The 27548-nt window shown below is 43.9% G+C and overlaps 1 protein-coding gene across 1 annotated transcript in view; it reads left to right on the forward strand.

The window, feature by feature from the left end:
* The window catches only part of ARHGAP44 (Rho GTPase activating protein 44), a 524893-nt gene that overhangs the window by 328140 nt on the left and 169205 nt on the right, over nt 1–27548 (forward strand). The window contains exons 2-3 of the mRNA XM_086928736.1: nt 21088–21127; nt 26546–26650. Coding sequence (XP_086784862.1) covers nt 21088–21127; nt 26546–26650 — 145 coding nt within the window. The remainder of the gene's footprint in view (nt 1–21087; nt 21128–26545; nt 26651–27548) is intronic.

The following is a 27548-nucleotide window of genomic DNA, read 5'->3' on the forward strand; positions in this document are numbered from 1 at the left end:
AGACCATTTGGGGTTCAAGGCCCTTTTCAGGCATAGCCATAGACATCCCTCTGATTATTGTGCTGTCCTCCCACCTAACACGGACCTTGACCAACTGTAAATCCTGCACACACGGCCAGTAGTTAAGAATTGCCTAATTATTCACCTATTTGTTATCCGACCACTCCATAGACAATGTGCATAACCACTTACAGCTTATCATAGTGTCTTCGCTATTATATCCAGATTTGTTTGCTGGGAGGCATCCATTTATAAACTATTGACATTGTAATGTTGTGTATCATTCCATTGCACCATTTGTGAAAATCTCAAATCCACAACCAAGGAACTCTTTACTTATGTACTTACTTATCCCTACTACCCCTCCTGGGGTATAGGCCAGCACCAAAACTCTCCAGCCACCTCTATCCTGGGCTTTTATTTCAATCTGACTTTATGTGCAACACATCTCCTTGCAGTCAACCTCAAGGCCTCAGTTCCAGGCTTTTCTTGGCATTCTTCTTTTCCTTTTCCCTTGAAGATTCCAGGTCAGGGCTTTCCTGGTGGTCTTTGATACAGGCTTGCGGAGGGTGTGACCGCCCCATCTCTTTTCCTGATGTCTTCATGGGCAGGAAATTGGAAAGTCTACTACCCTAGGTCATTGTTGCTGGTGGTGTTTGGCCAGTGGATTTGGACGGTTTTCCTCAGACAGGTGTTGATGAAGGTCTTGACTTTGTTGGTGGTGGTCTTTGTTCGATATAGAAGGACCAATTTTACGTTGGTGTTAAAAAGCCTGACCTTGTATTGCAGCGTTAGATCCTTGGAGCTCCAGATCTTCTTTACCTGAATGCAGGCAGCCCTTTCTTTGCCAGGTCTTGACGTCTGCGTCTGTGCCGCCCTGGTTGTCTATGACACTACCCAGGTGGGTGAAGGCGTCAACCTCTTCCAGTGTATCACCTGCAAGAGTTACTGCAGTTGTGATAGCCTACAGGATCTTGGTTTTTCCCCGGAAGATGTTGATGCCAAGTTGTGCTGATATGGCTACCACATTGTCAGTCTTCTCTTGCATCTGCAAGGAACTGTTTACCATTATAAAATGACCAACACCACCATTACTACAATACGGGCTGGTCATTTTGCATTAAACGTTCACAACCCAGCTTGTCTTTGAACCTGTACAGTGCACTTCTACCTTTTGGCTAGATGCATACTATAGAAATATCATATACATATATACATTTCAGCATGCATAACTTTCACAGCAATGGGTGGAGGATAGGTGAGAGAAAGGTAAAAAAGATTTCCTCCACCCCTCCTACTAAATTGATGGCAACAAATATAGTAAAGATTGTGTTAATGGTTTGCTGATTGTGAGACTGAGGTAATGAACATCTCTGTATCTGGTTTATTTTCACATAGATCCTCCCACAGTGGGTACTAAGGCATTCCGCTGAGGATTACAGCCCTTCTCCTCTGCCTCTTCTGCAGCCTGCTTTGTCTCTCTGCCTCCGCACCATCACCCTAACCACTCTCCAGGCTGCCTGTTCATCCAGGCTGCTGTAAACCCTGATGTATGTTGTGTGACACTCACTGGAGCTGATCTCAGGATAGCCCAGGGAGTTTAATGCACTTACAAATAAATACTCCGTAGCATGTTAAAAGCCTTACGGTATATTTATTAGAGGCAGCTCAGTATATAAATAGACTCTCGGATGTCGAAGCTGGGCCTGTGCATTGCTCTTGCTGGGCTGGCAGCTCGGACATAGGTTTCATAGGGAACAAATGTGTAAGCTATTGGGTGTACACATGCAGAATAATACTGAAAAAAATGTGTTGTAAAGAAGACGCCTCGTAGTCCATGTATATTAAGAAGGTTGATTTATTAAGATAGATGTTATAATCTAGAGTCCAACCGGGAGCAGACTTCCTTCTGCTCAGCCCGTCCTCCAACTGACTCTCACTCACCAACTGACTCTCTCACTCACCAACATTCCACAGCATCATCACACACCAACATTCCACCACCACAGTCACATTGGCTGAGCAGCAGGTATAACAAAATCCACAAGCCAAGTTCATCCAAATGGCTTTGTAAAAATGGTCCGTGCTCTGCCTTAGTCCCACATTTTCTCAGAATTATACCCAGCTTTAGTCTTGTATAACATTTCTAATGTTTTGAATGAGTGAATGAGTGTTGTGCTGTCCTGTGTTAGGTTGTGTTTACTTGAATGTATTAAAAACTGTGTTTTTCACACTGACATAAAGAAACAGATTTTGTTGCAGCGCACATGTGCACATTGCAGAGCATCTTAGCACTATTGGCAGATAATAGATTTGCATTTGTGTAGTGCATTTCTGCTAATTGTGTGGCTTCCTGGCACTTGGAGGAGTCCAATGGTTCCTTCCCACATGGGTTCAATAGTTCTCATTGACTGTAGAAATGGTTCTCAGATACCGTTGGGTCTGTTTTCTCTGATGAAGTGTCTGTTCTGTGTAGCGCATAGAGGTTAATAGCTACTGATTTAACACGGGCCAGATGAGCTCCACTCCACTCTCTTTGATCTTGCATTGAATCATCTTCTCGTCAGCAATGCTTAGTTTATCGACATCAGAAGTATGACAGGCTGGAAGGATTTGATGGGAATCATCCTATGGCCATTCGATCCAGAACCGGCCTCCTCATTAAATGAATGTGTCCACCAAGCCAACAGACCTGGCTCTGATTACAGCTGGTAAGATAGCTCAGTAGGCTAATGCATTTACTTCATAGATCCGCTTGCAACCTGTAGGCCGCATATGTAAACAGACTTACTCATACTTCTGTACTTGAGAAATATGTTACTTGTAAGTTGGGTAATGGTAATTACTGTTACTTAGACTACATAATGTTTCATGCCCGGCAGCGAGCCGAGATACTTACATACCCATGGATAACATGGGTTACATCAGTTACAGACGTGGTCATTGGGGCTGGTTATATAATTCAACAGTGAAGCCATGGACCTGCTTTGTGTCAGAACGGTGTATGTTGGGGCAGCTGGTCCTTGGAGGCGGCCTGTAGTAAGGACGGTGGGTGGGCTTGCAATCAGTGGATTTGTTTTTCGTTCTGCCTGATGAGCATGCAGGATAGAGCAATGTGGGTAGGGGGGCAGTTCCACTTGGAACCTCCTATCTCCTCTGCTCTTGTCGCGTTCTAATCTAGGACCCCGATCAATACTGTGACCTTATGCCCCTATACGGCTATAATCCATTTATAACCCTATAATGGCATAAACGATCAAGAGCGATATTTCAGAAACTCGTCTCTGGCCTAACACGATCAGAGCCACATTTCAGAATCTCTTCCTCTGCAGCTCATTAGAGCAAATGACACAGCAGAAGCCACTATCTAAGATTCCTAGATTACATTCCGAGTTCTTCAACAAGATAAAATTCAGCAACCTGGGAAAGCCCCGCTTGCTATGTAATAGAACTCTAATGAGCACTGAGAGACGATCACTTCCTAGTGACATCTTTATTGACGTCTTATGTCCAAAAACTTACGTCAAACAAGGCACCTTTCAGGTATAAATATTACCAACGTTGCCTTAAGCAAACGCTGCCTCAACGACATCGATGATAGCGATGGTGTGGTGAACACAGGAGCAGAACAGCTGTCCCCCTGCAAAGCCCAGCAGATACAAGCTGCCCACGGACGCGGCCCCTCCTCCTCCTCGACGCGCTGAGAGAGACGCTGTCTTTTCTCCTGCCGAGAAAATCCAGCTCCGGCGTTTCCAGCCCACTCTTGCGAGTGACTGGGATATCGAGTCCTGGAAGGAGATACAAGACCTCCAACATTCTATTTTCAGAGGTATGGTGTTGACTAAACCCTTAGAGAGAATTCTTGAAGCAAACCTTGGCAAAACCAACTTAACTAAAACTGCTACTTACTTACTCCCTCCCACGTATTAGGCTTAGGTCAGGTACACTGGGGTAGGCGTAGTTAGAAGCACCAGTTGAGTACATTAGCTAAATGTATATATGAATGTGTATATTTTATTCATTTTAACAATTGTATGGCTAAGAAACCATATCAATGCTTTTACAGTATTATTTCGCAATCCTCATTTTACTGTACGCACTTTTTATAATAACAAGTCTTGAAATTGTGGCAATTAATTTCTCTTGCATGAGAAGAAAGACTGTTCAATAAATAATACCTTTTATTGAAAACGCCGGTCTCTCTATTCTCTGCATCTTGGTGAAAGTAATCTGCACAACTGACTGAGTAAAATAACTGTCTATTGTTTCACACAACTCTAGAGATTGACTCTTATTCTAAGGAGCAAAGTTGTCATGTTTATGTGGTTGTTGGAAAACTGAATCCCTTCTTGTCTGTACCAGGGAAGCTGATCACTTCCTATTTATTTATTTATTTATTTATATTCTTATAGCGCGCAAGAATCAGCCCCGAAGGGGTATCTCTGCGCGTAGCTACTGTATGAGTCGGACAAACTTTATTGTGGGAAGACAGAGAGAAAAAAAGTAAAATAAAGATTAATCTTGGGTGAACAGGTATGTTTTTAGTTTTTTTCTAAAGGAAAAAAGGTTGGAGACTTGTATTCAGTCAAGAAAGTTTCCAGTGACCTCTGAGCTAGTTGGTAACAAACCCAATTAAGTTTAGCATAGTCAGTAGAGACCTGGAAGACCGCACTTCTACGTCCATACTATTGTTTATGTTATTCCAATGCGCAGGGCCTATTGGGAAAATAGGCACTACACTACGCTCTGGGTGTCCTGTGGAACGTGGTAAGTGGGGGTTATTTTTTTTTTATCTTCTCCTTAAAGCATTTGCCACCAGATCCCCAGACACTTGTAGTGGAGGCAGCAGAGTTTGAATTGGATTCTTTCCGTGGAGATCCATCGGTGCCATTACAGATGGTCTGCCACGTGTTGTTGTGTTTGCCCCAGGATGAGGTGGCAAGCTGCATTTTGGGCATTTTGCAATCTCTTCATCTGGTACTGCGGGAAGTCCTGCATGTAAGGCGCTGCCATAAGCAATGGGAGAGTTGACGCATGTTCCTCTTGCACCGCATGGTTGTCTGTGGCTTGTTTGGAGTGTGTCTTTGTCTACTGCTCCTATCTGAGGGCGAAACCAGAAGCCAGTATTCCTTGCAGGTTTCTTCCTTTGCATTTGATGTGTTCTCTTTGGCTGGAGGAGGTGAGGGTTGTTGTAGTAAGTTGATCTGCTTGAGGGACAGTTGAAGGCCTGGGATTCGAATATCAGTTGTTGACCCGTTAAGTTTGTGGTTCTTATATGTGATGTGACTATGAGTTGCTTGGACTCTTTTGATGCACACAGGTAGGTTTGGGTGTTTGTGCAGGAGTGGAAGTGGCGGCGCTAAGGCGCATAAGATGCCCATTTGGCATTTGTTATCAATGTAAATTAATACGTTTCCACGAATTTACAACTGTATAACAATTAAATGAGTTAGATTTAAAGAGAATAGAATTAAATTCCATGCATTTTCTTACAGGGAGAAAAGTTACTCTAACCCTATGCAAAGACTGTGCTTCTTTCCATGGTCAGCATCTTTGAGAGTACATTTTAAGTTAGTTCCAGGGAGGGCAGAGAAGGCGAGGTTAGGGTAGCGTTGGGTTGGCTTATGTTACCTGTTGTGGTAGTAATTTGCTGCTGATACTTGGGTAGTGTTATGTTTATTTCGGAGTAAATTAGTGGGGATGTATGTCAATACAACGCAGTGTTTACACCTCGCTACCATTACAACGCAGTTATCACAACGCAAGTAGTTACAACGACTTGCGCTAGTGGCGCTGGACTTAGGAATAGTATAATTTACTATTCCAACTCCAAACTACGTAACAGTAGGGAAGGTGTTGGAATAGTAAATCATACTATTCCTTAGTATATAGCACCATCCAGCTCAAGTGGTTGTAACGACTTGCATTGTGATGACCGCGTCGTAATGGTAGCGCGGTGTAAAGACCGCGTTGTAATGGTCGTCTCCCATTAGTGGTGATCTTGGAAATAATTTCATGATTGATGTGCAGTTTGTTTAGTTATGATTGTGTCAGCAACTGAATGGAGATTATGGGAATAGTTTAATGCTGGTGGTGGGGTGATTTCATGATGGTTGTTGGAATCTTATAACACGGATTGTGGAAGCAAAGTAAAACTGGTTGTAGGAGGGGCCCAATTTTGCTTTTAGGAGTAGTTTAATCATGACCAGTGTTTTTAAAGAATAAAATGAAGTCAGTTACGGCGGGAAGAAAACTTCTCGATCACATGAATAATTAGATTACTTGTGCAAAAGTTTTTTCATTTGATTTTTTAAAAGTTTTTTAAATATATATTAATGGGATTTATGCCTTCCGATATATATCTTGTTTTATGTGGAGTACTTTTGAGTTGCAGAACATCAATAAAGAATTGAACTGAATAATAGTTATTCATATTGAATTCATTCAACTGAGTAGTTTAATCCAGGTCATTTGAACCCGAACCAAGGCTGATCTGCTTGGGGCTGCTCTCTATATGAAGGGGCACACTGGACAAAAAACAATGGTCTGGAATGTGGCCCGACTGATTGCCAGCAGTTGAGGCTTTTTGCAAGTATTGCATTCATCCATCACCTTTGTTTGTTGGTCAGAAAACTATAAAGCCATCATTATGGGTTGTCAAATGCCTGTAAAAAGCAGGAAAGTTTTACACAGTGCAAGGAAGAGGAGTTCCACAAATGTAACTTTTCCAGTCTCACACACTGCACAAGTCTTAGCGCTGATCACAAAATGTGTACTGGCCAGTGCTTAATTTGAACCGGTGGTTTCCGGTACTCAGCACCAGCACTTAATCATCAACACCAGTGCTTAATCATCAACACCGATGCTTTTCATGAGCACCAGTTCAGAAGACATTCATTTATGATGGGGCCTGGGAGATTGAGTGATTTGCCCAGAATAACAGGATGTGAGGCCGACACCGAGACTCAGACCTGGTTCCCCAGCTCCAAAGTCGGCAGTTCTGTCCATTACGCCACATCCTCTCCCCAATCGGTTAGTAGTTTGTTCTGTTTTAGGCGGCGTTAACTGGAGAAATGGGCTGATGAAGCTGCTTCCTGACGAGAGCCCCAGCACTTACAAATGAACTGCTGGTACTGACAGAAAAGGTTGCAGAGTACCAGTCATCTTGTAGAGATTGGGGTGGCATCTTCCCTAAGTCTTTTCATATCAATAGGAAATTATCTAATCTGAAAATGGAATGTAAATTGACTTTAGTGGATCCCACTTGTTCGTTCAACTTTGGTAACAACAGCTTTTCTTCGTAGCGTGTTCTATTGTTTTCTGTTTCTTTTAGTACTTGTAGTGAATTACTGACTGAGTCATTGAGTGGGAAGCTATGTATTATATTGCTCATTACAGCCCACAAAACCTTGGGGGCGTAATTTAGGCATCGTTTGAACCTGAGCTGATGAGACGCTTTACCTGTCAAAGGCCCATTGTTTTATCCCTAGTTGGAGCGAGCCTGGGAATATTAAGAACCTGGGACTCAATTAATAGCGATATGTTTTCTTTTTTAGGGCATAGGTTTATGAATATTATGGGATTCAGAAACATTTCAAAGCATGCGCACTCAAACATATATTACTCGAAGATTTGTGTGAGCAAGCTTGACCATAAACATGCACATGCATACATTTGCACTTTAACTTTATTTTCCCTTTTCACTGTGGAATAGCACTTATTCTTCACTTCCTGTGAATATTTGAGGGTGTTTTACACCTCATTTTCACATTTTTGCAGTAGGTTTCGGTGTATAAAGTGCTGCAGAAATCCATTGGAAATGTTGGTGTATACCCACAACATTATGACGTGGAGGGCATTTTGCACATTTCTAATGCTCATTCTTCTGCACCTCCCCTGTGGATATTCTTGTTCCGACACCTAACCCTAAACACACAATAGAGAAAACATGGAGTATGAAATTAGCGTGTTTGTGTATCGAGAGTCAGTAGAGCTCCCTGAGATGTGAAGTAATATGAGTTCTCTGTGGCAGGTTGAGGATCATTCTGGCTGCCAATTTCCGGATGGTTTGTAGTCTGCTGGTGAGATTCTTGGTGATCTTGCATAGAGGGTGTTCCCAAATTCCAACTTACAGATGACTAGGGAGTGAGGGACAGTTTTTCTAGTGTTGCTTGTGAAGAATTTGAATATCTTTCTCACCATCTTACTGTTGTGGAGCAGTATACAGTGATGGCGTTGACTTGTGTGGTCATGTCCACTTTGCTGTCAGTGGTGATTCCGAGGTTCTTGGCTTGGGTGCTGGGTGTGGTTCTGAGTTTGTCCGGCCCCCAGTTGGAGTCTCATGGTGAGGTGTTCTTGCAGAAGATCACTACTTCTGTCTTGTCAGTGTTGAGCTTAAGACAGCTGGCTTTACCTTTACGGTACTCAAGAAATGCCATATAAAAATGGATGCTAATGAGAGTAAAATAACCCTTTTTGTAGCATCTATACTTTGTGTTTGCAGTCCATTGCTTAAGGGCAAACTGATGTTTTATAAAGCTCTTACCTCTGAGTTTTGATTTGGTTTACTTTGGTTTGGCTTGGCTGAAAGTGGACATTTTCTGCTCAAATCAGTCTCCAGCTGGTTTCTTGCATGACTTTGTTAGGTGAAGTATGCCTTCGTATAAAAAAGAGAACATTGAAAATACCAGTAAACCACATACTTTCATGAAATTTCACCCAAAACATACAATTTAGCATATTTCGACAAATTGGACTTCCCATGCAGTAACACTCACTGGAGAACATGGTCCCGTCTCATTCTCTTAGTGTACCATATGGAGAGATCGTTTAGTGTGTTTGGATATATAGATTGATAGATAGATAGATAGATAGATAGATAGATAGATAGATAGATAGATAGATAGATAGAACTGAACCTCTGTGACTAGAAGTACCAGTATTAAGGTTCCTCATTTTGACGGCGGGCGCACAAAGAAGGGTACTAACTCATATGACCAGACACCTTTCACCTGTCTCTAGTGGGGAAAGAGAGTACTTATGCAGGGAAAGAAGGAAGAAAATCACATGGCGTGTGCAGTTTTCACTTAGCGTGCACGGTGCAGTGTTTTGATTTGCCTTGCCAATATTGAGTTGAATGAGGGTACGCTACCAGTTTGCAGGCTCGCATTTTTAGGTCTCGGCTAGCCGCGCGGAAGCGCGTCTCCGCCGAGAACCTTTTGTCGGCGAGTGTGCTTCCCAGGAGACACTCCTGGCCACGCGCAGGCGATTCTAAAGTGGCACGCGCACAAGTACGAGCGCTGCGCGAAGCTCCCACACAACACACGCATGCGCATACATAGAAACACTCGCAGAAGCGCACACGCACGCACATACATACAGAACCCCCCCCACTCATACACACACGCACACACACACACACACAAGTGCACAGCCCCCCCCCTCAACTTACTGTGGCAATCTGGGGGACTCCACTCTCCGCACGGGCAGGGAGAGTTGACGCTGTGGCTCTTGGTAGCTCCTTTCCCGGGACTCCCTCTTGGTCAAGGGAGCCCCGCAACACGTGTGCAACGTCCTGTTGTCGGCCCCAGGGCACTCGACCGCTCGCAGGAACCCCGGGCCGCTCGACGCATTTCCTCCGCCTGCCTCCTCTTCCGGTCCGGACGCGGCTCCGCCCCCGTCACAGGCGACCTTGCCTGACTTCCGGTGCGGCGGAATTCCGGGGGCAGTAAGAGTTATTTTATATTTTTCTAGTGTGTTTTCTCGTGATGATGGGGGCGTGATTGTTAGCAAGTTGTTGTATTTTCAAACTTTATTTCCCCTTGCACAGGATAGAACGGGCAACACGAATGTGGCACGCAGGGTGTGTTTATGGTTATTACAGGCTTGCTCCTTTGCACGAGCCGCTTAGGGTATGTGGACGCGCTTTGCAGAGTGTGAGTGCAGAGTTGTGATTGCAGAGTTGTGAGTGCAGAGTGAGTGTGCAGAGTGCAGAGTGTGAGTGCAGAGTTGTGAGTGCAGAGTTGTGAGTGCAGAGTAGTGAGTGCAGAGTAGTGAGTGCAGAGTAGTGAGTGCAGAGTAGTGAGTGCAGAGTAGTGAGTGCAGAGTGCAGAGTAGTGAGTGCAGAGTAGTGAGTGCAGAGTAGTGAGTGCAGAGTAGTGAGTGCAGAGTAGTGAGTGCAGAGTAGTGAGTGCAGAGTGCAGAGTAGTGAGTTCAGAGTAGTGAGTAGTGAGTAGTGAGTGCAGAGTAGTGAGTAGTGAGTGCAGAGTGCAGAGTAGTGAGTAGTGAGTGCAGAGTAGTGAGTAGTGAGTGCAGAGTAGTGAGTAGTGAGTGCAGAGAAGTGAGTGCAGAGTAGTGAGTGCAGAGTAGTGAGTAGTGAGTGCAGAGTAGTGAGTGCAGAGTAGTGAGTAGTGAGTGCAGAGTAGTGAGTGCAGAGTAGTGAGTAGTGAGTGCAGAGTAGTGAGTGCAGAGTAGTGAGTGCAGAGTAGTGAGTAGTGAGTGCAGAGTAGTGAGTGCAGAGTGCAGAGTAGTGAGTGCAGAGTAGTGAGTGCAGAGTAGTGAGTGCAGAGTAGTGAGTGCAGAGTAGTGAGTGCAGAGTAGTGAGTGCAGAGTAGTGAGTAGTGAGTGCAGAGTAGTGAGTAGTGAATGCAGAGTAGTGAGTGCAGAGTAGTGAGTGCAGAGTGCAGAGTAGTGAGTGCAGAGTGCAGAGTAGTGAGTAGTAAGTGCAGAGTAGTGAGTGCAGAGTAGTGAGTGCAGAGTAGTGAGTGCAGAGTAGTGAGTAGTGAGTGCAGAGTAGTGAGTGCAGAGTAGTGAGTGCAGAGGGCAGAGTAGTGAGTAGTGAGTGCAGAGTAGTGAGTAGTGAGTGCAGAGTAGTGAGTAGTGAGTGCAGAGTAGTGAGTAGTGAGTGCAGAGTAGTGAGTGCAGAGTGCAGAGTAGTGAGTGCAGAGTAGTGAGTGCAGAGTGCAGAGTAGTGAGTGCAGAGTAGTGAGTGCAGAGTAGTGAGTGCAGAGTAGTGAGTGAAGAGTAGTGAGTGAAGAGTAGTGAGTGAAGAGTAGTGAGTGCAGAGTAGTGAGTGCAGAGTAGTGAGTGCAGAGTAGTGAGTAGTGAGTGCAGAGTAGTGAGTGCAGAGTGCAGAGTAGTGAGTAGTGAGTGAAGAGTAGTGAGTGAAGAGTAGTGAGTGAAGAGTAGTGAGTGCAGAGTAGTGAGTAGTGAGTGAAGAGTAGTGAGTGAAGAGTAGTGAGTGAAAAGTAGTGAGTGCAGAGTAGTGAGTAGTGAGTGCAGAGTAGTGAGTAGTGAGTGCAGAGTAGTGAGTGCAGAGTAGTGAGTGCAGAGTAGTGAGTAGTGAGTGCAGAATAGTGAGTGCAGAGTAGTGAGTGCTGAGTAGTGAGTGCTGAGTAGTGAGTAGTGAGTGCAGAGTAGTGAGTGCAGAGTAGTGAGTGCTGAGTGCAGAGTAGTGAGTGCAGAGTAGTGAGTAGTGAGTGCAGAGTAGTGAGTAGTGAGTGCAGAGTAGTGAGTAGTGAGTGCAGAGTAGTGAGTACAGAGTAGTGAGTAGTGAGTGCAGAGTAGTGAGTGCAGAGTGCAGAGTAGTGAGTGCAAAGTGCAGAGTAGTGAGTGCAGAGTGCAGAGTAGTGAGTGCAGAGTGCAGAGTAGTGAGTGCAGAATGAGTGTGCAGAATGCAGAATAGTGAGTGCAGAGTAGTGAGTGCAGAGTGAGTGTGCAGAATGCAGAATAGTGAGTGCAGAATAGTCAGTGCAGAGTAGTTAGTGCAGAGTAGTGAGTGCAGAGTGAGTGTGCAGAGCAGTGAGTGCAGGTGCAGAGTGGTGTGTGCTGTTGAGTGCAGAGTGCTGTCTATTGGCAATGTAAATGACAATGCCATTTATTTATGATTTAAAGAAAAAAAAAGAAATGTCATGAGCAATGCCAATAGATGTACCTTTAATGATGCCGAGACCATTGCATTGCAAATGCTTGTTAGAGTATATTTTGGTCTTGGTGAGTTCAGGCCCAGTAGGGTACAAGAAAATCCCTATTCACAGGGAAGCGGGTCGTAGCAAATCAGTAGCACGTTAGAAACCAGTATGCCCAGCTTGCATTTAATCTGGGCACACACTGGCCTTGCCAGCTGGCATTACCCCACAAACCACTACTTCTCTCAGGGCATGAGAGCCAGTGTGCAAATTGAATGTTCATGCATTTATGGCATCCTGTATTATCTTTTGCTGCTGTTTGGGTGCTACACGTATCTTCGCAGTCACTTCAAAGTGTCTGAGGTATGGCAAATTCCTTGGCATGCTTTACCTACTGAGTGAAGGCCTGTGGGAGTCAGTCACATGCCAGGGTGGCATAAAGGGAGATGACTGGTAAAGACTGGCAGAAGAACAAGAATGGAGTCAAAAGTGGCAAAGATCTGTGACTCTTTAATGTATGTACTACAAGCACTGATAATGTGTGTTCTCTCACCTTTTCAACGCGTGTCTTGATGTAATGTGAGCTTTCTTTTAGGGATCTCTGCATAGAGTCTAGAGGAGAACAAGAGAGGCTGTCCAAATAACCAGACTCCTTGTTTACGTCAGACGCCTTCACTTTCAATTCCAGCCTTGACTGCAGAAGCGTAGATCACTTTTTGGGGGGAAAGGGAGCCGAAAAGAAAAGTGGGTTGTACAACTGTTGTGTTAACTGAATTTTGTTTCTCAGTCTTGCATGCTTCCTTAAAGCTGCTTCAGAGCGTTTCCAGAACCTGAGGCACACATTAGCAACTCACTGGGTGTGATATATCTATCTAAAGGTTGCATCCTCTGCACATCACCCTCCTGTGCAGCACTTTCATAAGTGTCTGATCATGGATGACAAATCACCACTTTAAACTAAACCCTCCGATTATGATATCTCTGAAGAAAGTCAATCTGTCTGTACAAGATTTATTGAAATTCCTCATAGCCTTGAAGTGCCAACCCTCCATTGTTCAGAATGGCAAGTCACGTGACTTTACTCTCAACAGCTGACTCAACCTTGAGAGCCACATTGAAGCAATGCCCAAGAACTAAGGCTGCTCTGGGAATTCAGGCAGCTCAGCCAAGAATAAGACCTAATGTCTTTCTAGACTTTACTACGGGATCTTCCTCCTTTCAGGCACCCTCAGAGTTTACTTAGGTCCATTCAAGGAAATTCTACATACTGCTGTCTGCTTTGTTACTGGTCACATGAAACTTAGCCACATCCCTCCCATCCTGCTAACCCTTCAAGGGCCTAGGTTAAAACTGCCTGCAACGCACACAAGGCACTGCACTCCTTTTCGCCAGCATACCTAGCTGTAAACTTGAACTTTTTGGCCAATAAATGGGCATGAAATGCTCAATCCCTCTGCCTGGAGCTCCCTACCTTCAAACGCAAGTGATTCATGAACCAGTCATTCTCCAGAAGCGCCACAGAATTTGAAACTCCCTTCATCCAACCCTACCTATGACACATGCCATGCCAACTTCAAAAAAGACTCAAAGCCCTCTCTTTCAAAGAGACTTGGGTTGAACCCCTTTTGCTCCCACTCGCCCTTAATATCTGCTTTAATTCTTCCGATGTTTTATCTGAATTGTACTCCTGCGCTGATTGTTTAGGAACTACAATCATGTACAGCTTTCCTCCCACTTACTCTTGATGCAGGATTGTATCTCTAATGTACTCCTGGTGTGATTGGTAACTGGTCTCTTGTAAAGCACTCTGATTGCCCATGTCTGCGCCATAAAGAAAATAAATAAATATAAATGGGCACTATCGGAATATTGGTTCGACAAGCCAGGATCAATGCAGAAAGCAACGACTGTGAATGTCAGTGAGGGGTGTTGACCAGTCCAAGATTACACTGTTGGTCAGGGGGAAGATGGCTCACATTCATGGATACCGAGATACATACCAACCCACTCCTACATTGCATACATTTCTCCTGACCCCTCCCATCAGTATTGGCTGCTAGTGAGTGCCCCCCTCTTTCAGCAGGCGGTGAAAGGCCTGCGTCTTCACGCTGTGTAGGTGGCTGCCTTGGTGAAGGACAGGGAGACAGCCCTCCCTCCACCTGAGTATAAATAGCCTCTTACATCAACGCTGATGTCTGCTGTGCTTACCTAGCAAGAAGGTGTGAGCAACCAGCACCACTGTCTGCTGAAGAAATGCGGTGTGCGGTACTGTTCGTTTGATTACCCAGCAGCTGACTGACATCTGTCAATCAGTGGTAAAGGATGTGCTCATGTGGTCTTGCACCCACAAATATCCCACTCTGGTGCAGAAAAAGCTTTGTCTCTTGTGTGTTAAAACAAACAGGGACCTTTAGAGATTCTGGGGCATATTTACGAGGAGCTTGTGACGCGTCATGTTGGTTTTACGCAGCAGCAGCCCTTTATTTGCTCCATATTTACAACGTGACGCATCTGAGGGGTCTGACTGGCCTCTTGTGCTGACTGGTGTGGGGAACGGCACAGAGGGTCTCTTAGATCTTTCTGACCAGACCTAAGTGGGGTTCTGTGATGTGTCTCACAGGCATAGCATGGATCTCTGAAGTGTCTGACAGGCTGATGTAGCTCTCTGACGTGCCTGCCTGTCACTGTGGAGCTCTCAGATGTGTCATATCGGCGTGGTGTGGGTGCTTTGAGGTGACTGACCATTCCCGTGGGTATCTAAACGTTTGTGCAATACGAATGATGGGTGGCGGCAATTCATTTCTAATGCACTACAGTAATTAGGGCTGTCGATATATTTTCTTTTCTTTATCTTTTTGCATTTCAGTATATAAAAGGGTTGTTAACAATTCATCTATTAACTTGCAATTGATTATTCGATATTACCACTCATTGTATTAAGTATTTGATGCACTTTGCATGATAATATAAATGTTTTGTGGCGATTTTCACTTTTTTGTGATAAAAGGCCAGGTCCGGGTTTACGATACATAAACTCAGCAGCACTGAATTTAAGGTACTCTGATTCCGATTGATGCAGCTCATAGGCCATCGGTTTACCAGAAATTAAGTTGTGGCACTTTAATTGTTCTGAATTAAAAGGGTTTATTAGGACCCACAATTCTTTATTGATATTTTCACTTGTTTTTGTTTTGTCTAATCCCCGGGATTACATAAAAAGGTTCATGTTTTTGTGGCAATCTGTTCTGATTTGAGGTTACAAAAGGCAACATTTGTATTTTGCCGACGTGGCCACAATGCAGAAATGTGTTTTTTTTTGCTGTTGTAAAACAGCATTGATTGATCACTGCAACAAGCAATGGGCCATAATAGTACACTCCTACATTTACATATGGGCATATTTACAATGCCCCTGCGGCACTATTACACCGCCGGACCTTCACTTTTGGTGCAGTGTGCCCCATCAGGCTGGTTAAATCTATCAAAGGGCCCACGTCATAATAAATAAGCATGGGCGAAAAATCAGTCCCGTTCGTGGATTTTTCGGATTTTCGGTAAATCTGCAATCCGCGAACTCCCGCGAATTTACCGAAAATCTGCAAATCTGCGAGCGGCGGATTTTATTGCTTGCTCGCACTATTCGCGGCTTCCCAGTTCAATTTCGCGCTTATTCGCGCCCCGCGAATAAGCGCTAAATTGCAGAAAAACGATTTTTGGAAAACTGAAACTACTTACCAGGTTCAAAAGTTCAAGCTCATCATTAGTAGCCATTTCCTGTAGTGCTTCCTGAGGGGCCCCTCCAGAGTTCAGTTGCCTACTTGCAACTATTGTGTGACCCTGCTCTGACCCTCAGAATAGTTACATGTATGCCACAAAGGTCCTGAATTACAGCTAAGGGAGACAAGCAGGAGCCAGGCTGGAAGTTCAAATTCAGTGACACATTAATCAGCCCCTAATTCATTAATGTCAGTTGGGGCAGGTCAGGTGTTGTAACTAATTTTGCAAAAATTAAAGCACTTAGCAGGTGCAAAAGTTCAAGCACATCATTAATCAGGAAGCAGGTGCCAGCTAAAAAAATATTCTGTGACACATTAATCAGCCCCAAATTAATTCAGGTCACTTGAGGCAGGGAAGGTGTGCTTTGCTTTGCCACAATAATGTACACTGGTCAACCAGAGGGTGCTGTGATGAAACAGAGGGTGGCATGGGTGAGCCAGAGGGTGGCATGGGTGAACCAGAGAGTGGCAGTGGTGACAGAGGGTGGCAGTGATGAAGAAGAGGGTCGCAAACAGGCTGGACACGTAGAAAGAACAAGTTTGCAAAACTTGCGACCCGACAGGTAAGTTCGCCGTTTGCGAAATTGTACAAAAACTCTCACGAACTGGCAGAAACCCGTGCAAACACACAAAAAAGAAAATCCACAAATCCGTGGGAATTCGCAGATTTTTGCTGAATTGCGAATCCGCAAATCCGCAAATTCGCGGATCGCGAATCCGCAAAATCCGCCCATGCTTAATAATAACAAGCCAATATCTGGACCCTCCATACAAGAAATGTCACAAAAAGTTTAGTTTTGCTGCCTACTAAGTTGTCTACTAACACGTTTAATAAATCACTAATTGTGTATTCAGAGACTGTAAATAAAGTTTCGGTGAATGGTGTGAAATAAAGGAATTCCTTCCAATTGGTCCAGTCGGTTAGAGAATCTTTGTTTTCCCAGAAGGGTGTATCTACTCTGTTGTACGTGTTGTATACAGTGCGAGTCAATGCATTTTATTCCATAAGGGCTACTTTAAATTCTTACCTCACTAGTGTGGCCTCACATACCGCAGTCATGACAGTGCAAGTTCCTGTGTGGGCCAGGTGTGTGCAATGTGCGTTTAGTATGCTACATTTGGGTGTAGTGGGCTTGTGACCTCTAAGTGATCAAAGGCCACAGTGGCCTTTGAGAATGTTAAAATTGAGTTGGGGAGGCCACCAAAGGTTCGGTTAGATTACTATACCTCATGTCTGCTCTCAGGGTCCATCAAACAAGTGTATGTTGCATTTCAGGCATGTGTGGGCACTCTCCGGAAGAAAAGCACACATTTTCCCCATCAGGACTTTTTTTAACATGCTTCTTGTACCATTTGTAGGTTGGGCCTACTAGACAGCACATATGCTGCCTATTGAAAGGCACAGTGAGGCTTACCAAGAATATAGAAGGAATGAGAGCCCGTCCTTGGCTTACCTTTGGTTGGCTTTCCTTGTCCTTCTCATCTGCCTGCTTCTGATTGGTGTCCCTGCTTGTCAATCTTGTGTTTGTAACCTCCCATGAAACATTGTCTGTTGACAATCTTTTTGATTGCCTGGCATCGCTGCTTCCACCGTTTGCTTTTCAAGCACCCCATTAGAATGCATTTGTTTTCTAGTTATCTGCCTCATGTACATTTCTCCTAATGCACTCTGCTTCTCCCCTCTCTCTCTTGCACTACTCCAAGTGCTTCTCCCACTGTTGCTTTAGCATCCCCTTCCATGTTTCTTCTGCGTTCCCGGTCACCCTCCCCTGTGATGCTTTGCTGTCGCCCCAACCCTCCCCTACCTTCCTGGTGTTGCTTCCATCCTCCTGCCCGCCCGCTTTTCCAGAACAATGCTTCTGTGTGTTTTATTTTTTTTTTACCAATCAAACTTCGATGCAAAACTCCACATCCAACACAACAGAGCAACCTCTCTATTCCAGGATCATGCCACCTATTCCACCGTGCCACCTATTCCAGTATGTTTTCACTTCATCTTGACTGGTGCTAAATTTGGAAGTCCAAACAAAAGAGTCAAACTCCCATATGGACCCTAGCTCGGCTGCATGCCTCAAATAATTCTTAACTCTACCTCAGCGATCACCACAAGTATTCTAAATGCTTCACTTCATTCTGACCTCAAACCATTTACCTTTGAAACATGTCATCATTAGCCCTCTCTTGTAAATAAAATGTGCAGCCAGACCTGATTGTGATCAAATAAGTGAAGAATAATATAAGTATAAACATAAATGTGAAAGGATGGTATGGTTAACAGAGAGGAGGAGCACTTGAAATGTTTCCCCTTGTCTTCTGAAAAGAACAGACAGTAGTAGATGCTATGAGATGCCTGATACGCGTGCTTCCTTTCTGAACTAGAGACCAGAAACAAGCCATTGTCCACAGTATGTACATCTGTTACCAGTATTTTCCTACTGTTGCATCTAAGCTGTAAAAGACACAACTCCTGTGTCACAATGCCCTGAAGTAGTGCAATGGGCAACCCTTGTGTCCTACTCCAAATCCACTGGTATTCCCCAGGCTTGAGCCGACATGTGGAACCCCACGTGGCGTTCATCCATCCCACTAACTTTCCACACCTGCCCAAGGGTTCTGCAGACCACAGCAGAGTCATGAAGGATGAGTGCTGAGGAGTCACCGGCAGCCAGTTCTGCAGCCTTCTTTTAGTCTGTATAGACCCATTTGGTGGAGTTAATCCTTTTCATGCTCAGCAATAACTCTGTACAGATCCCACAAGGTGTGGTGCCTGGACACCACTTTTCAATCATTAGTGAGATCAGGAGGGAAAGGGGAGGGAGGGTTTGAGGCAGATCGAGGAGGATGGTAGTGGCAAATGCTCCTTTTAGGATACTTGTGAAATGGGGCGGATGTGTTTGGGGAGGCTGGCAAGACACAGTATTTTGAAATTATATTTCAAGGAAATGAGGAAAACATCTATAAAAGGATGTTAAGGACGCCAGAAATTTCTGTCAATATGAAGGTAACCATGGATTCGGATGGCGCGTATTGCCATTGGTATAGCCTCACTGTGCTGTCAGGTTTTGGTACTGTCATGTCTCGTTCTCAAGGGTTAATTCACAGACCAGAGTCTCCTTTTGTCTGAGTAGAGTCAACATATTGTAGATGTGGTTAATCTTACATGTATTTATTTAGTTGAAAGTGTGCTGTATGGTTAGTGTTTTAGGTGTGTGCAGCCACAGATTTTTACAGATCAAGTATGTGCCAACTAAGAGATTGGTATATGCATTCCCAACCTTTAAATATGCATATGTGGAAGTTGTGATTTTTTTTTAGGGTTTAAATCAATCTGTATGTGGGCTGTTGGGTGGGTGTTATGTGTTGTTGTGAAGAGGTATATTGCTCCATGACATGGTGAGTGGTGATGTGAACTTGGTGTGAACCATATGGTGCCCAGTATCGGAACGAATGTTGAGGAGGTCCCCCTGCAAAGTACATTGAGGGCCCCCCTCTGGACTCACTCAGGAGCTCTCAGGCCAGGGGACTATGCTGAAGGCCTCCCAGGAGCTTTGCCAACCCGCCCTGCGGGGGTTGCAGAGGCCTTTGTTATGCCACTGAACTTTGCTGGACATGTGTGCATTATTCTGACTAGTGGATGTTGGGATGGAGTTTCTAATTGCCTTTTATTATGGTTTGTACAGTTGCTCATTATGGTTTGAACAGAGTTGGTGATACACAACTATTTGGAATATATGAGTTGTGTCATATCTGTGCCCAGTATTCTGTATAACATACTCTGCTGAATGTTGGTTGTTACCGATCGCAGTGTATTGTTTTGTGCACAGAGACTTCTATTAAGGGTTGCCCTCACTTGGCTCTGACCTCCCCAGAGCAGCCCTGTGTGAGGCACACGGCTGTGTTTGTATTTATTAACACTCATGCTGAGGTGAGCTTGTTCATACTCAACTATATGGAATATCTGATCCATGTTGGGTGGGTGTGAAATTCCTTGTCTAATGTTCTGCATTGAGTGTTTGCTTTTGGTAGGATGGACTTCTATTATGAGTGGAGTGAAATCCACCAACATGGCGCCTCTGCACCGTGTCGGATCTATACTCATTGTTCTGTAAAATATATCTTGTTGGGTACAGGTCTCTAAATATGGCTCTAATACAGGCCAGCCAGTTACAAAGGTATCCTTTTGAGGAATCACAAGCTTGGCAAGCTAGCCTTATGCTCTCAGATATATGTGGAGGGAGTAGGCCTCGACAAGTACATGAACAAGAAGCTTGGGGTAGGCCAGATAACAGCCATTGAGGTCTGCTGTCCTTCAGTGCAGGCTCCCCAGGCAAACCAACCCAACAAGGGTGGACAGCATGCATGCAGAAGCGGAGCGAGGCTCAACCAAGGAGCTTCCCACAACTCCTCCTTTCTGTGTCTTAATAAACTTTGCGTGGTTACCCCATGACTCCTCTCACCCTGCACAGACCCATAAGGGGAAAAAAGTCTCTCACTCAGGTCCTTTCACTCTCAAGGCCATGGACACCTCAAGCTTCACTATCCTAGTCCTTGATATCACTTGGCAACCCGTCGCTTATACCTACCCATCTGCAATTGTGTATGTTGGATTTGATTCAGTTAACACGCATTACATGTAACAACAAATTCTAACTTCTGTTGTCAGCTGGTTTGACGTCACCAAAAACGACCTAACCTAATGTACCATGCTTACAGAGGGAAGGCGAGCAGAGGCAATGGTGAGGGTGGATTTTAGGAGGCCCATTACCTTTTTAATATACAAATGTGGGCATAGAGGAGTTATTGGAGCAGGCGGGACTAACTAGGGGGTGAGTGAGTGACTGAACACAACATTCCAATTCATTAACAGTACACAAAACAGCTGCCTCCCCTATCACAGGTGGGCTTTGTGTTTGTCTTTGACGCTGTACAATGCTTCACTGCCTTTTGGCTAGGTTTGCACTATAAAACATACATATATGCATACATACATACTGAAGACACTACTAGTGCCTCATATCATCTCTCCTCCTTCCTTAATTTATTTATCCAGGAGGGTGTGTAAGGTGAAATAGAAACAAATAAAATTCATGATATTAGAGAGAGCATTGACATATGCCAACTACAGGTTTCAAGGTAATGTGGTCAATTCATTATTTACTGTTGTTTTTTATATTATCCAGAACTCCCTTAGTAGAATACATGTTTGTTATGTATATTTACCTGAACATTATTTTCTGCATTGTGTTTTAAATGGTATTATGGCTAAACAGTGCCAATAAAACAAAATGTTTAAAAGAGAAACATGATATTTCTGCCATCAGTGTATGATACATTTATAAATGTTGTATACTGTCATATAGTGAATTCTTTTCATACACTTTTTGTTTCATTTTGTTTCTACTTAGGGCTGAAAAAACAGAAGTTCTGAGCGATGACCTTTTGCAGGTAAGCTGTCATTTCCTGTGCACGTAACTCAAAGATACGTAATGATTAAGCCTATGGGATGGATCTGGTTGCTTTAATTATGCGGGACATATTTCGATTTGTTGCCTTGTAATCAACTGAAATCCTTTGCTTTCAACTTCTAAACTCAATATAACCATAAACAGGCAGTAGCTATCCCTGAACCTGAGGCAGTATCAATGGCTGGTTAATATTCTCCATGATTCATAACTAGAATAAGCCCATCCTCAGTTCTTTTCGAAAATATATGCAACTTCTGCAGAATATAAGAATGAGAATTGCATTCTGGGAAGCCTAAATCAAACACATTAAGTAATTACTCCCATTTATCATTGAAGCTGATATTTCACATAGTCAAATGTGGTCTGAGAACTACTTAACAGGGTTGTCACAAGGAAGGGGGTCTGGGGTGACTGTAGTATTGCACCCAAAGGGCTTCCCTGAGGCTGGCTCCACCCTAAGAGACTTTGGCAAAGCTTCAGCTTGTTCCTGACATAGAAGCGAGGCTTGATTGTGGCCTTTTTTTTCCTAAGAACCAAGGGGCATATTACCAAGCAATAGCGATAATTATCGCTATTGCTTGGTTAGAGACAAAAATTTACCGCTAAGCTGCGGCGATTTTTATCGCAGATAAACCTTGGTATTACCAAGGTTTATCGCAAATGCGATAAAAATCGCCGCAATGCATGAATATCTCTGAAAAGTCAGCGATATTCATGCATTACCGAGCTAATGCTCTTAGCCATGTTATCCACCCCCCATTGGATAACATGGCTAAGAACTGCTCAGGGCAGGTGTTAGCTTTTGGAGATATTCACGCTTAGCGCGAATATCTCCAAAAGTTGGTAATAGGAGATAACGATGTTAGCGGCTGTTTCCAGTCACTAACATCTTGGCACGCCCACTTTGCATGTCATTAGTGATAAATATCACTGACATGCAAAGTGGGGCCCAAGATGGTCGCTATCTCCTACTAGCTGTCGCTAAGTGGTGTTAGTGACAGCTAGATAATAGGGAGATAATTTTATCTCCGCTTTCTTGGCTTTTAAAGCCAAAAAAGCGGAGATAAACCCCCTTGATAATATGCCCCCAAGTCTCTTCCACCGAAAGGAAACTGAGCCGATCCAATATTAAATTTGCTATTGAACGAAGAACCATCTGTCATAAGTCCTCCTATAATGCTGCCTTGGCAACTGAAACAACAAGCCAGGTATCTACCATTAGTAAATCGGAAGCCCAGTCATTGCTAAAAAATCCATTGCTGGCAAATAATGCAAAAATTAGCCACATGTTCTACTTTTGCAAGCAAGAGATTGGAGCTGGGGAGCAAAGAACCACTGAAGTTCAACAGTCAGCACAAGAAACACCTGCTCAAGGAAGTGGTCTAAGAGTCTTCAGCAGTGGTTCAGAATGAAGCCTTTACATAATTTACTATACATTTAAGCATTGCTAATCTCTGTTCCAGGTGTTAGATTGTGATTTTACCCCCCTGCGGTTATAGGTTGGAGTTTAAATCAAGGGTGCATAACGATATGCAAATGTGCTGTTAATGCCCTATCTCACTTGGGATATAAAGGCTACACCCAACATTACCTATAATCTCAACCAATTCATGTAAATAAACACACCCACTGTTTCATGTCCATCCCTACTTCACACTTACACCAAAAGCAGAATGCAGGCAAACGACACCAGTTAATGCCAGCAAATTAGGCATTTTATTATGTTTTAAAATTATTATAGAAACTTATAAATCACTGCTGTTACCTGCAGAAGGCATGCCGGCACTGACTATCCTGAATGATAAAAACGTAAGGAAAACAGCTGTGGGTGATCCTTATACGAACGCTGCTCTGAACATATATTGATGGCTGATGGCTTGAAAACTAGGAGCGAAGCGGTTCCACTGTTCAGGAGTCTCAACCAAAAAAGCTTGGCCGTCCGCTTAAGCCTTGTTGTACTCAGGAACCTTTAGGAGGTTAGCGTCGGCAGAGCATAGTGATCTGCGGGGATATAGTGTACCCGTTTATCCTGAAGAGAGCGCATTCCTGCTTGATGGATAGCTCTGTGGGCCACACAAAGAGATTCAGATTGAACATGCTTTGGAACAGGGAGCCAGTGAAGAGAATCCAAGTTGGCTGGGGTGGTAGAGCTCATGGAAGGGAGAGAGCTACCCTAGTAGCACGTAAGGGGATAGGAATGAGATATTTAAGAAGGTACATTGAAGCCCCCAGAAACAGTGCACTTCCTTAATCAGGTATAATCAGAATGACACTGCACTATTAGTTGGAGAAACTGGCTGTGAAGCAAAGATAAAACATTGTGTAATATCGGAATTAATGAAAAGTAGGAAGATGTAGGTTTGTTACTATGGCTCATAAGCAAAAGGTTGCTATCCATATGCACTCCCACATTCTAACCTGAAGTCGCCACCACTGGAACAGAGTTCTTCTCAGTAGGCCAAAATCTGTCTGCAGTTGGTGCATAGGTTTCCCTGTATAACAGCTTATGACTTCAGTTTTATCGCTGTTGAGTTTAAGTGAGTTGGGCCATAGCCACTTCGAGATGTTGCTCATGCAGTTATGGAACAAGGTCAGCGGTTCCTCATGCAAGGAATGATCGAGGATAAGGAATCAGTTGGTTGTCATATGCATGATTAACACATTCTATGCCATGAGATCCGATCAGAAGTGCCAGTGGTCTGAAATAGGGGTGGGCGGACGTCGAGTTTTACTCCACGGAATTCTGCGGAGTGAGCTAAACATTCAGCAAGATTCCATGGAGTTCCATGAGTGGCAGAATTCTGGTCGGTCTCGCTTCTCACGCTAATTTTTAGCACCCCAAGCTTGCCCCGCACTGTAATATCAGCGCGAACAACACCATGCGGTGCACCAGAGAGCGCTGCATCTTTCTTCCGCACGAGTAGATATTTTACTCGAGCTGCAGATTTTGCAAAGGGAGCGGCAATGTTCTCAACACGAGCGGTAGTGGCTTGCCGTGACTGCCCGTGTTAAGGAATCTCACCGGGAGGAGTTCTGGCTCTTGTTTTTCTTACTCAAGATTGTCAAATTAATGTTGGTGAGCCGCATGCAAGAAGAACTCTCTGGTAGTTGGCACAGTTTTTGCCAAACTCTGCACTCCAAGCGAAGCGTAGAGAGGGCAAAACTCTATGAACTCTGCCTGTGAAGCAGAGTTTACCGCCCACCCCTAGTCTGAAGCAGACATTAAACAATTTTGCATTCAGGAGAGAACCATGAGGTACCCCCTGACCGACTGTTTTGAAAATGGCACAGAAGTTAGGAGATGTATTGCATTCTTTCCTCCAAATGTAATTTACAAACAATTCAAGCCCTTCCTCTGACGCCTCGCTCTACAAATCCAGAGATTGGATTTCATTGGTAACTATGTTGAAGGCAGCGGAAAGGTCAGGCAGCATTAACGCTGCCAGATGACAAATTTCCCCTGCCATTCGAAGATCATCTAACACAGTAACCAGCACTGACTCAGTCCCATGTAGATGACGAAAACCACATTGTGTCTCATCCAATAAAGAATGTTCTTCCAAGAATTCCGATAACCTGTTGTTGACATCGTTTTCCAGCATTTTGCAAAGAAATAGCAAAAGTGAGATTGGTCTAAAATTGCCTGAGGACTGTGGGGTCCACTGTAGCGTTTCTTGTAGGAGAGGAAGACCTGGATCCTTCTCCAGGCAGGTGGTACTGTGGCTATTTGTAAAGGAAGATTACATATTTCTGAAAGAGGGGCAACTATTTGGTGTGACAGCAACCTCCATACCCGAGTGGGAGCAGGTCAGGTGGGGAGCCAAATAAAACTGGGGTAGCAATATTAGCAAAGTCAACATCTGACAGTAGCACACAGTCTTCCAAGGTTAATGAAAGATTATGTGTTTGCAGAGTGCTAGCTTTATTCAGAGCAGTAACAGAGGTACTGTATGATGAATGTACATTTTTATTTGGAGTTAGTGATGCTATGATATTTTTTACTTTATTTTCGAAACAGTGTGCCAAGTTGTCACATAAGAATTGATTGGTTATGACAAAATGCGAGACGCAAGCATGATTAGATAGGCCTCGTGCAATGGAGAAAAAAAATATTTGCAACTTTGGGTGCTTCCAAATTTTCTTTTGTGAAGAACTGTGCTTTGGTATTTTTTTCAAGGCCACTTCTTTGTTCATATTTGAATTCCATGGAACAGTTAGCAAGCCAAGCTTGTTCCATATTTTTGCACACAGGCTTAGCATCCTTTAGAGAATCATTACACCAAGGCTCTAAAGGGCGAAGTAGAGGAACCATTTTTTGAATAGTAAAATAGTATCTACTGCCCTGATTATCCATGTTCGATTTGAGTTGTCGAACTCCTCTGTCACAGACTGCCAGGATGTGGAAGAAAAGGGGACAATGCCAAAAGTTCCCTGAGAACTACTTGAGATGGTTTAGCCCAGGGGTGCTCTAGGCTAGCTGGATAATGTATTATTATGACCATGAATCAGGGAATTGTCAGATGCACGAATACTAAACGCAAAAAGAAAATGGCCCGTCTGTCCAGACTTGAGGTAGGATATCTGGCATTGAAATCAAGTGTTCTTGGGCAAAGATCAAGTCATGTGTATGTCCATGTTCATGGGTGGGTCCTGTACCTAATCGCAGAACACCTAAGGGTGCTAAAATGTACTATATATGAAGTAGCAGGATAATAAGGGTCATCGACCCAGATGTTAAATTCTCCTAGCATGAAAGGGCTATATGAGACATCATTAACGGGCAATATAATCGGCAAGAGATTGTGTAACGTCCACATGTGTACACAGTAGACCTGCAGTGGAGCAAGATGCAGAAAGACTAATTGAGAAGCCGAAAAACTCTGCCTTAGTGAAATCCCTCAGTTGTAGTTGTTTTACAGATAGAGAGCATCTAAAAAGTACTGCTAAACCACCCCTCTACACAGGGGCTATGGACATCCACGCTTCTATACACGACAGGGCATAGTGCCTCTATGTTTTGATTGTATGTGCCAATCCCAACATGCCATACAGAGTGCAAATTCTTTCATGTTGCATTTCTTTATTACTGTGAATTGTTCCTGAGCAAAAAATACTTAACTACTGCTGTCAGGGGGTATTTGCACAATGGCAACATTGTGTGCCATCTTTTCATTTTACAGCCTGAAATAATTCTATGGTTAGTTCTGCGGTCTGGAGCTTTGTAAGCAGGGGCTTGAGTTTCACGGACAGAGTAGTGCAAATTTCTGTTTGTGAGGATGAGTAAAGTAAAACTGCCTTGCAAATTCAGATACTCTTTCTAGTAATTGACAATTGGGGTGCTCTGGTCACTTCATAAGATATTGCTGTGACGACGAGTGGATGTTTTTACTCCTAACAGGTAGAGAAACGGTTGGAGCTCGTCAAGCAAGTCACCCACAGCACACACAAGAAGCTGACGGCATGCCTGCAGGGACATCAAGGGCTGGAGGCCGACAAGAAATCGGTAAGTGGCTGACAGAGTTTGAGGGGTTATGGTCTGTGAGGAACTGGAGACTCTGCAGTTATGACATTGATAGTTTGTATACTTTAAAATTGAAATATTAACTGTCAACAGCCGCAGCCCATGCAGGTAAGAGCGTTATGGCCGGTTGGGTGGGATTCGACAGATGACCATGAGGGGAAATGAAATAAATAATTAATTTACCCTCTTCGTCGTCTGTCGAAATCCCCCCGCTCCACCCGGCCCCACAGCACTTACCTGCAAGGGTTGCAGCTGACTGACCGGCTACATTTTGCAATGCGTAGAAGTGCAGACTGTTTGCTAAACCCTCAGACTTACAGGAAAAAAGCATTCACTACAATTGCGACAAACAAACTCATTCAAGATCGATAAACAAATAGTTCCCTTATTATCCAGAAGCAACCCCAAACTTTATCTCAGTAGAGCGATAGTCTTGTTGGGGAAACCATTATCACCTATTGTGATACAGCTAGTAAAGGCAGTATTCTATCAATGACACTTGGGGTCCACCTCCCAGAGCCCTGTCTCAGGATCCATATCATAGACAACAGCAATTTTCTCAGTCTGAATGATTTATTTAAGGGGCTGAATATAAAACAGCATTGACCTAAGAGAAGAGGCCATTAAAGTCAAATGAAAATAGCAAATTTTACATTATCTCAAAGTATTGTCAAACACATGTGATTCATCATACTTTATCTCCTCCCTAAATTCCATAACTCCCAATTTTGGTCTGTGACCACTGAATGCATGGCATGATTTATGGATATGCACATAAATAAATGTACTCAAAAATAAATGAATGATACACTGTTTACATATTCCAACCCCTAAGTGTATGGTTTGAAGTCATTGTGCTTAAAGAACGACAAAAATATAC

Source organism: Lissotriton vulgaris, chromosome 7, assembly GCF_964263255.1.
Source record: "Lissotriton vulgaris chromosome 7, aLisVul1.2, whole genome shotgun sequence".
Classification (NCBI taxonomy): domain Eukaryota; kingdom Metazoa; phylum Chordata; class Amphibia; order Caudata; family Salamandridae; genus Lissotriton; species Lissotriton vulgaris.